The sequence below is a fragment of the Pteropus vampyrus genome, unplaced genomic scaffold (assembly GCF_000151845.1).
Source record: "Pteropus vampyrus isolate Shadow unplaced genomic scaffold, Pvam_2.0 Scaffold348, whole genome shotgun sequence".
NCBI classification, from domain to species: Eukaryota; Metazoa; Chordata; class Mammalia; order Chiroptera; family Pteropodidae; genus Pteropus; species Pteropus vampyrus.
This window is the reverse complement of record NW_011889129.1, coordinates 552525-563586: the sequence shown is the minus strand read 5'-3', so window position 1 is coordinate 563586 and position 11062 is coordinate 552525. Positions and strand designations below refer to the sequence as shown.

Genomic DNA, 11062 nt, shown 5'->3' with positions numbered 1-11062 from the left:
TAACCATTTTGGCATTTGGAGGGAAGAGAAATTATGTTTGACAAACACGTCATTCTACCTAGTTCCCTGTTTTGCTGGAAGAAAAGCAGCATTATGATCATTGCTTTGCCAGCACTCGGATGTTTGTAGGTTCCCTCTCTGCCTTTATTTTTCTAGCTCAAGCTCCTGCCTCAACCACAATGCCCTTTCCCTTCCTAATCGCTTATCAGAGTCCCTTTCCTTTTACTTCCTTAGAGTTTTCCCAGATCCTTCCAAGAAATTATTTCTCCCTTCTCCCTTCATCCACAGATGTCTGGATGCTCTTGCCTGTCCTCCATGCTGCTTTGTTTCATTTCTATCATGGCCCCTCTTCCTTTCAGGCTCCTGGAGGGCAGGGTCTTTCCCATATTTATATCCACATCCATCTCCCAGAGCCCTGATAGCCCGGTACTCAGTGAATATTATTGCACTCAACTGCCCAGATAAGATCAACATCACTAGAGGTAGAGGGAGCATTGGTTGGCAGAGGTGGCACTTTGCTTTCCCTAATGGATGTTAAATGGTCCAGGAACCCCACATGGTGCCCACACTAGCTCTCTCCTCAGAGCCTTTGCATGTCTGTTCCCTTTTCCTGGAAAGCTCTTGCTTTGGTACACTCTTTACCACCCTGTAGGATCCAACTCAAATATTACTTGAGGAGGAGGGAGTCTATCCTTTCCCACAAGACCAGCTCAGGCCCCCCTATTTTATGCTATCATAGTTCCCTACACTTTTTCTTCAAATCACTTGCCGCCATTTGTAATTATTTATTGGTTTGCGTCTATCTCCCTATTTGTAAGCACAAAGAGGGAAGGAGGCCTGACATAGAATAATGTCACATGGAAGGAAGGAAAGAAAGAAGGGAGGGAGGAAGGAAAGTAGGGAAGGAGGGAGGGAAGAAGGAAGGGAGGGAGAGAGGAAGGAAAGGAAGGAGGAATGGAGGGAAAGATGGAGGGGAGGAAGGAAAGAAGAAAGGAAAGAAAAAACGAATTGAGAAGAATCTCAGTTTGGAAAGGAACAGACAGCAGAAAATAAAAAGAGGATTGAGAGTTGTTATTGAAGGTCCATGGGTCTTCAAATGTGGGTCTAGAGGTAAACCAGTTTAAGAGAGTACTAAGAAAATCCATAAACTCCCTCCTCTGAGAAGCCCAAATGCTTTAAGGGATCCAGAGACACAACCAATTATATTTTGTTGTTAAAAAATGGATTGAGGTAAGCTATTATAGTCTTCAAATAAAAGAGGACTCACAAAGGATGATAAAAAGAGAAAATGGAATTTAACTTCAGCCTGTGGGATTTAGATTAGATAAAAACATAGTCTGACAATGAAGGCTGTTATGCTTTGGAAAAGATAACTAAATCTAAAAAAAAAAAAAAGTGTGAATTAGAGTCTCTCTTAGATTTTTTTAGTGTTCCTTCCAGCTTAGGTTCTATTGCTACCTGGTATTTCTTTTGCCAGGCTGAGAAAAAAAATTATTGTAGAATATTGCAACAATTATAATGAGAAATTTCAAAGAATGAAATATGAACCAATAATTTTGGCACCTTGTATAATTTATTTTCACATTTTTGTTTCCTTTTGTTCTTCCTCCCTGTATATGATGGGCTATGTTTTGTTTACTGTTAGCTCTAATTATTTATTAGACGGTAAGTATCTCATTCTAAATATTAGTAATTATTATTCAGCAACCTTTAACACACTTTAAAACATATACAACTGATTATACCAGTGAAATATAACTTTGAGTAAAAATAACTTTACATTTTCTTTCATGGACGATAAAAAATGCAACACTAATGTTTTGGCAGCTTTTAGAGAATTAAGCAATGGGAGGGATGCTTACTCTTCCTACTAAAATAGCTCACGCCAGAATTTGGAGTGATAAAGCAAAACAGTGACTTTTCAACCAGAGTTTTCAATCTCACTGAAAATGTCACTGAGCATGTACCTACTGGCTGTTTGGATGCACTTTCGGCAACAGACCACATGCAGTAGGACCAAAGACTGAAGTGGCTACCTGTCAACTCCATAATGGCTGCTCAATGTCTCTCTCATTCATGGCTGCAATCCCAGGGCCTACCACACTGCCTGGCCCAAAATGGGAGTTCGGTAAATATTTACTGAATGAATGAATGAAACAATGAATGAACAAAGACTAGGTATGAAAACTGCACTAGGCCAATTTACATAATTTTATGTAGACAGTTATGCTAGTTTACAGAGTAGCCCAACATTATGTGGGCTATGCTATCTTTCATTTAGGAAGATGGTGTTACTAACTCAGCAGAGCTAAGTTGTTTCACCGCGTTAAATATCAGAGCTGTAGTGCCCAGAGGACTTTGACTTCAGAACAAAGCTTTATTCCTTTTCCCTGTTGTCTATACAGGGTTGGTTTCTTCTAAAACAATCCAACGAAAGAGTAGTAAACTTTAAAAATTAAGTTCAATAAACCTCCAAGGATCCATTTTGTAAATCAGCCTTCCCAAATTATAGAACTCAATCCCAAGGAGGTCATAGTAAAAATAATACCATCAGATAAAAAAAAAAAATCACTCTTGGAACGTGGATGGGATATGTGATTTGTGGAAGAAGGCAAGACCATGGAGTTTTCCCTTATTTTCTTTTTAAGAATTTGGTTAAGGTTGCTATTATGTGCAATATCTTTTTAACATGACAAAATATTGAATTATTATTTCAGGACAGTGGGATAATTATCTGCAGGTAGTTTTCATACTTTTTCTACTGTTCTATATTTTTTTAATTTTCTGTAATAAATATGCAGTAGAAACTTACAAATCTTAGTAAAGATTTTATAAAAGCAAAGTAACCTAACTATAGTTACTCTCTCCATGTTCTCATGCATTTCTATATTTCTAGTATAGCACTTTTGTCTTAATGATTTATGTACAGGTCTGTCTTATCTGTATAGTTTTATGCTGAGACGTGACTTATGAATTGTAATGTAGTGGGAAAGGTGAGTTCAGCCTGCCTTCCAGCTTTAAAAAGCGTACTACTATTCTCCGACTAGGCTGTAGGCTCTTTAAAAGCAGAAATTGTATCTTATACACCCAACTCTTAGTACACTGCTTTGAACACGACTGTTATAATAAATAGATGTAGCTAAAGAAGAAAAGCAACACTCTCCTTCTAACATTTAAAATTTGACTTTGTCTTGCTGCATGGTCCAAAATGATTGGGCTGGAGATAATTAATGATTCATTTATTAGAGTTCAGCAGATCCCTTCCATTATGTTAAACTCCTTCAGTCATTCATTCAGTCAATCAACAAACTAAGTCATTTACTGAAAACTTACTGTGTGTCATATCCATTGTGAGGAACAAAGACAGATAAGACAATCTTTGCCTTCCACCTGCTCATTATATGGGTTAGCAGCAAAAAAAAAAAAAAAAAAAAAAATCTGATAATATAGCCTGTTAGCTCAATAATAGAGATATGGAACAATTAAGCTGACCCAAACTGGAGTTTACTGGAGTAGCTTTTCAGAGGAGGCAGCCCATGTGCTTAGTGTTAAAGGAGAAACTGGAGTAGGGATTAGTCAGGCAATGCATATTCCTAACAGAGTACAGCATGAATAAAGAAAAAAAGGCAAGAAATAGACTGGTGTGGCCACGAAGTTTAATGCTGCTGGAACACAGAGTTGAGGCAGGAGTGATGAGTGATAAGGCCAAAGCAGGGAGGGCAGGGCAGAGGTCATGAGGACACAGCTTAGACTTCATCCCACAGGCAGCGGAGAGTGCAGAGAAGAGTTTAAAATCAGGTGGTGACATCACCAGAGATTATTTTAGTGGCACTAAAGAGGATGGATTTGAGGGAGACAAAAATTGGAGGAAGCAACACTTACGAGGCATTTGTACAAGTGAGTAATAGATTTGTGTTTATATTTAATAATCATAGCTAACATTTACTTAGCATTTATTACATGACGGTTACTAAATAAACATTATAATGCAACATTGTCTTAATATTCCAAACAACCCTATGAATAAACACTATTGTTATCCTCATTGTACAGCTAACGAAGCAAACAGTTAAGTAACTTTCCCAAGGTCAGGGCAGTCTGGCACCAAAGCCTATGCTCTTAATCACTATCCCATAGGTTTAATTTCTGTTTTTGCATTAGAATGAAAGCTCCATGCAGACAGGGACCATATTGTTGGTGTTCTCCACTGTGCCTACATGACAGGTACACAGTAACTATTTGTTGAATAAAATCAATGAATAACCTAAGTGGAAGAAATAGTGGACTAAATTATGCATAGGTACAAGAAATATTTTGGATGCAATAATGGCAATTTTTTTTGCAGACTTTATTCCAAATATTTGGCAGACTTTGGTGATTGTTATAGACGAAATGTTTGTGTCCCTCCCTTCTCTAAATCCATATATTGAAATCCTAAATCCCACTGGGCTCCTAAGGAAGTAATTAAGGTCAAATGAGATCATAATGGTGGGGCTCTAATCCAACAGTTAGGTGTCTCTATAAAAAGAGGAGAGACCAGAGTGTGTTCTCTCTCTCCCCCCAGGAAAGGTCAGGTAAGGACATAAAGAGAAGGTGGCCCTCTGCAAGCCAGAAAGAGGCTCTTACGAGAAAGCAAATCAGCAGGAACCTTGATCTTAGACTTCTGGCCTCCAGAACTGTGAGAAAATAAGTTTCTGTTGTTTTAGCCACCCAGTGGATGGTGTTTTGTTATGGCAGCCCTAGCAGAATAAGACAGTGATTAGGAGAATGAGAGTAGATGGTGAAGGACAGGTTTCTATACCAGGAGACTAGAAGGGCAGTGGTGCCACTAATAGGGGTAGAGAACCCAGGAAAAAGAAGAGGAGTGATTGGTTATGGTCAGTGGAACAAACAACGCTAATTATTTTGCACTTAGGGTTCACCTCACTCAAATATAGAAATATAATAGAAGCTATTAGCTATTTAAATCCATTTATTCAATAAATGTTTATCCGTGCCCCAGGCATGGTGGCCACTGTGCTTATCCTGAGAACATAAACAAAATAAAATTCATTCTCTGCCCTCAAGAAACTCACAGTCCAGTGGGAAAAAAATATTGTTCCCTTTTGTCAAGCTATCATGCTAGCTAGAAAGACTATTTTCCTTCTCACTTCAAAAGACCTGGAGTTCATAAGTATAGAGATAAAATCCCATATGGACAAGAGCTTTGCAGTCACATGAACTGGATTTGAATCTTGGCCTTGGAATATACTAGCTGAGTGGTGACTTAGGTAGGCCAATAACCCTTCTGGGTCTTAGGGTCTTTGTTTATAACTGCAGAGTTGTTTTAAGGACAAGAGAAGGTAGGTAGAAATTTTTATAAAATGCAATACGCATGTTAGCAATTACTGTCATAAGAGCTACATTTCTAACCTGCAGAAATTAGAGGTGAGTCAGCCATGGACAGCAAGTCAGAGGTGAAAGGCAAGCTTTGAACCCTGTGGGCGACAAGAGTTCGAGGATGGAGGATGGAGTAAGACTGGGCTAATGGGAAATAGAACAGGCTTTGGAGTTCTACAGACCTAGTTTAAATCACAATTCAGTCAGTTATTAGCGATGGAAAGCTGAGTAAGTCATGAAATTGCTCTGAGCTTTAGTTTCTTCATCTGTAAGATGGAGTTAATAATACCTACCCAGAGGGTTGTTCTGAGTATGTAAAGGGCTTGGCATGGTGCCCAGCAGAGTTGTCGCTCAATTAATGGTTAACTGTTGTTCCTATTAACATTATTATTTCCCTCTCCTACCTCCTAAGGGGTTTGTTTAGGTGATGAAGTAACTTGAGATTCAAAGAAGTGAGGGGCATGGAAGGGCTTTTATGACTTAGTTAAAAAGTTATTTTTAAAGGTAAAAAAAAAAGTAGTCCAATTCAGTTTTCCTCTCCTAACCTAGGGTACAAACATAACTCTTATAGAAAATGACCACTGTTTTATATGACCTGGAGCCAGAAAACACCCATCTTGATAATTATTCCTTGTATTTATTTTTATCTTAAGTAAATCTACCAATCACTGTTAATAAGGGTTCTCTGAAGGCAATGCTTCTCAAACTTTAATGTACACATGCATCATTCAGAGGCTTGTTAAAATGCAGACTTTCATTCTGTGGCTTTAGAGTGAGCGTGAAATTCTGCATTTCTAAAGAGCTCCCAGATGCTTCTGGTTCACGGATCACACTTTAAGGACGGAGCAAAGCTCTAAAGGGATGTGGATATATCTTTTTTGGCAGGGTGCTCACTGTAATGGCCTGCTTTTCTTTAGTGATCTACCTATTCATAAACTGACTATGAATAGAACACTAACAAGCATTTTTTCAGACCAGATTTAGAAATTCTGCAACAGGACTCATCTCGGATCAACATCAATATTTTTTTGAGCAGTCAACTATGTACAAGGCACTGTAAGCTGGGGCTACAAATGTTAGTAAGACACAATTCTTGCTTCTGAAGATGCCCTTATTCTAACACCGTATGCCCTTGTAGACTGTATGCCCTTTCTGAGGGCAGTCTTACTGTTTCCTCTGTTGCCTAACAGTACATAGATGATCAATAAATACTAAATGAATGAATCAATGAGTTCATAGGGGTTTCATTAAAAATGTCTTCTGGCAGCACATGTCAAGGAAAACACTATCTTAACTTTTACATGTAAGAGGTGGTTAAGTTCAACTCAGGCTGATAGGGTGGGCTCTAATACAATCTGCCTGGTGTCCTTATAAGAAGAGGAGATTAGGACACACAAGAGAGCCTCCAGGGATGAGGACACAGTGAGAAGGTGGCCATCTGTAAGCCAAACAGAGAGGCCTCAGAAGAAACCGAATCTGCTGACACCTTGATCTTGGACTTCCAGCTTTCAGAACTGTGAGAAAATAAATTTCTGGGTAGGGTCCTCCTACCCAGTCTGTGGTATTTTGTTATGGTAGGCCTAGCGAACAAATACATATTTTCACAGCTTTTATGCCCAGATCCAAGATTCCCTCCTAAGGGCTGCAAAATGGAAAACTAATTCTAAGAGTGGGTGGATGAACCTCAGAGTGCAGTGGGAACCAGTCATGCAAGGACTAGGGGCGGACAGACAGAAGAGAGTGACAGTAGCCCAGACTGGGCTAAAACAGCTGTTTCCTCCCTTTCTCATGATACCAACACAAAGTGTCAGGTTATTCTCTCCCCAAATCTGAAACTGAAAGCAGTTTTTTGACTTTTTCCCTTTGGTAGCAGGAAGATCTCAGATTTCTCTCTGTACGCGAAAAGCTAAAGAGTTCCTGTGATGATAAAGCAATGAAATTGAATTTTTGATAAACAAACAAACAAACAAACAGACAGACAAACAAAAAACACAGTCAAATGAGATTCCTGCTAGTCACAGGAAGCATGATTTTAAAGTGAGGGAATTACTTTTTTGTTGTTGTTTAGTTTAGTTTTTAATAAATGTGCCAACTCATATGTAGAGATGAGTGCCTCCTTCAAAATAGTCACTTTGGAAGGTTCTATCTTTTCCTAACCATGTCACTGTTCTCAAATCATTTCTGAAATTGCTTTCAGGGTCTGTGAGATAGTCTTCTGAATGCTTTCAATGGTGAATCTTGAAGGTGGATTTGATTTTCAAAACAACCAAGGGTCCTTCTGGGTCAACTCTGGTTAACTAGGAGAACCAGTCAAACTGTGGAATGCCAAGAGGATTGACCCTAAAGTACCCAGGCTGATTTTTCTTGAATGAATTGAACACAACCCCAGAAGACAGTTTCCAAAGACAAACCCCAGACATGTAGTAAACATGTTACAAACATGATAACAAGAGGAGGGGATGGTGACTGCTCTGAAGGGAACTCCATTTATTTGGATATGCAAGTTTTCTAGTGGGTCCCTTTACCCGAATATTTCCTCAGGTCCAGATTTATCTTACCTCATGGGACCACAGTTCCCAGAACAAAGACCTCACTGCCTTAGTCAATTTTTAATCTCCAATCTGGGTACTTGATGGGTGGAGTGAACAGCTGATGGAAAATTAAATAGCGGGGAAGAAAGTCTGAGATGCCTGGGGCTTACTCTATGTGATTCAAAGGGCAGAACTAGGACTCAGAGAGAAGTTCCTGAGAAATAAATTTCTGCTCCATGTAAGAAAGACATTGTCAGCAGCTGGAGCTGTCCAGCAGTGGAGTGAGTCTGCCCTGCAAATAGCGAGCTTCTAGTCCTGGGAGGAATTTAAAACAAAGACTGCTTGTTATGAAAAGCTGTAGAGGCTATATGCAATGATCTTTAAGGACTATCTCCAGAGCCCGTTCTGCACAAAATCTGGCAATTGGTAGGCTCTGAAAAAAATATCGGAATGGAATGAATGTGGAATATGAGGCATTTTGTGAGCCAAGTCAAAGGGAAAAGGCCTGGAGCCGTCAGCTGCAAGGAAGGTACGGAGACGTGAAATGGAAAGAGCCAGGGAGTCTTGAGGTGGGGGTCTACTTTGTGTTTTTGGTGCTACAAGTGAGTTGCTTTGGGTATTTGAAGTCTCACATGTTTGTGAAAGGGCAATACTCTTGAAAGGGGTAGATGTTGAGGGAGGAAATAGAAAACTCCTTACCCTTCTTAAATTCCTCCAGCACCGTGTCCAGCCGGGTATCATTGAAGACGCAGTGAAGGGGCCGGTTGTAGAAGCGGGTGACGGTGAGGAGTGGGGTGCAGTCGTCAGGGTCGACGAAGGCCAAGTCCTTGACAAACAGAATGTCCACAATGTTGTGCCGCTGGTCGCCTTCGTACACGGGGATGCGAGTGTAGCCACTGCGCAGGATCTCTGAGACCGTGGCAAAGTCCAGCACAGCGTCGGAGCGCAGCATGAAGCAATCTCCGAGGGGGGTCAGCACCTCCTCCACCACTTTGGTGCGAAGCTCCAGGGCACCCTGGATAATGTTGAGCTCCTCTTTCACCAGGTCGCTGTAGGGGTCCGCGGCCCGCAGCGTCTCCAGCAGCTTCTCTCGCGTGTAGAAGGTGCTGATCTCCTGGCGCAGTGCCCAGTCCAGCAGGCGGCCCAGTGGATAGCACACGGGGAAGGCAGCCGCCATCAGAAGCCGGGTCAGGCACACGCTGTGCGAGGCAATGGCCAGCCCGTGCCGCGAACACACGGAATAGGGGCAGATCTCCGCGCCCAGGAACACCGCGCCAGTGCACACGAGCGCCGGCAGCCACGGGAAGTGAATCCCCGCCTCGCCGTAGTCTTCCCCGGGATCCCCGACGCCCGGCGGCAGCGAGGTGTAGAGCCAGCCGGCCAGGGCCGCGTTGGCTCCGGCTTGGCCCAAGAGCAGGGTGCAGAGCAGATGGGTCCCCCTGCCGCGCACGGCCTGCACGCGGCGCGCCTGCTCCTGCTCGGCGGCCGAGCCACTGTTCCGCAGCACCCGTAACTCCACCGGGTCCAGTGAGAGCAGGCTCAGGCGCAGGCCGCTGAACAGGGCAGACAAGGCGAGCAGCAGGAGCGCCCCGAGCGCCCGCAGCCACGCTGGAGGCAGCAGGCCCCCGCCGGGGCCGTACAGCCGCGGGCGGACGCGCAGCAGGAAGCCGCCGGCGGCGCCGTGATGGTGCCAGGCGCGCCCGTCCCAAGCGCACAGAGAGAAGAGCTTCCCGCCACCGCCCGAGCCGCCCTGCTCTGCCTCGCCCTTGCGCAGCTCCCGCACCCGCACCTGGACTAGAGCTGAGCCCGCCACGCCTCCCGGGCGCAGGGGCCCTAGGACCTCCACGTCCGACGCCCAGTCGCTCTGCTCTCGGCAGCGCTGCGACCCCGGGGGGCGCGTGGGGACAGCGCTGGGCGCCAAGCCGCTACCGCCTGGGGGCTCCTCAATAAACACAAGCCGCGGAGCCCAGTCGCCGGTGCCATTCGCCCCCGGTGAAAGGGTGGGTGCGGGCACCGGCGCCGCGGGCGCCGCGGGCCCAGGCTGGAAATAGACGCGCAGGAGGAAGCTGGTGCCTTCCGCCGCGCGTAGGGTGCCCCCCTCCAGGGACACGCGGCCTCCAGCGGTGTCCTCGGGACGCAGGCCCAGCAGCCAGGCGGCGGCGGCCGGGGGCCGAGGGGACAGGGAGAAGAAGAGTAGGAGCACAGCACCCCGGCTGCAGCAGTCCCGGAGCCTGACACCCACAGTTGCTGCCGCCGCCGCCGCCATCCTGCACCCGGCGCGGCTGCACGTGATACTGCAGAAAGCAGAGCGAGAGCTGGAGGGAGGAGGAGCCGGGGCTGAGAACCGGCCCCAGGCAGGTCACCACGTGTACGCCCTCTGCGCGCGTGGGCTGGAGGCGGTGGGGGTTCAGACCCTGCCAGGGGAGGGGAACTCGGCAGGAGGCTTGGGATGGCCACGCATCACTGCATGGTGCATAACCCCCGACGTACTTAGGTGTGTGGGAGCTGCAGCCTAGGGGAAGCTTAGCTTGAGACACAGCCTCCTACTCCAGTACTAGGGCTCCTCTCAGCGAACTCCTACCCAGCGGTAATTCTCTGAAGGCCCAACCACATCCCCATTGGCCAGAGAAATTTCCCATCATTTTGCCTTTCTTCCTGCCTCTAGCGTTCCCTCTTCTGGTCAAAAGATATTCTGGAGGTAAGTCTTGAATCTGTGAAAACGTAGTGTTTGGCCTCAACTCCAGCTGACCTTTCATGTTCTAAAAATTTCTAAATTACTTAAATTCAATTCCTTGTTAAGACTCAAATGTCCACTGGTATGAATCTTGGAATAAATCATGATACCACTGTGTGATGGAATACTATGCAGCAGGAAAAAGAATGACGCGGAACCATGTGTTTGTGATATGGAAAAATCTCCAAAGTAAAAGTTAGTTGAAAAATAGCAAGATGCAGAACAATATGTATAATATGCTACTGTTTGTGTTAAAAGTATTTACATATAAACATATGTAAATATACACATATACATATATTAGATATTCAATTTAATAGGTAGAGGATATGAAAAAATTTTTAATAGTGTTTATCTCTTCAGAGCAGGACCAGAGTATGGAAGCTTGGGTGAGAGATACTTAAAAATACACACACAC

General features: G+C 44.2%; 1 protein-coding gene across 1 annotated transcript in view; it reads right to left on the bottom strand.

The window, feature by feature from the left end:
• Positions 1–10200, bottom strand: part of CNNM1 (cyclin and CBS domain divalent metal cation transport mediator 1) — a 33696-nt gene extending 23496 nt beyond the window's left edge. The window contains exon 1 of the mRNA XM_023522536.1: positions 8610–10200. Coding sequence (XP_023378304.1) covers positions 8610–10176 — 1567 coding nt within the window. The 5' untranslated portion in view covers positions 10177–10200. The remainder of the gene's footprint in view (positions 1–8609) is intronic.
• Between the last annotated feature and the right edge of the window lie 862 nt (positions 10201–11062).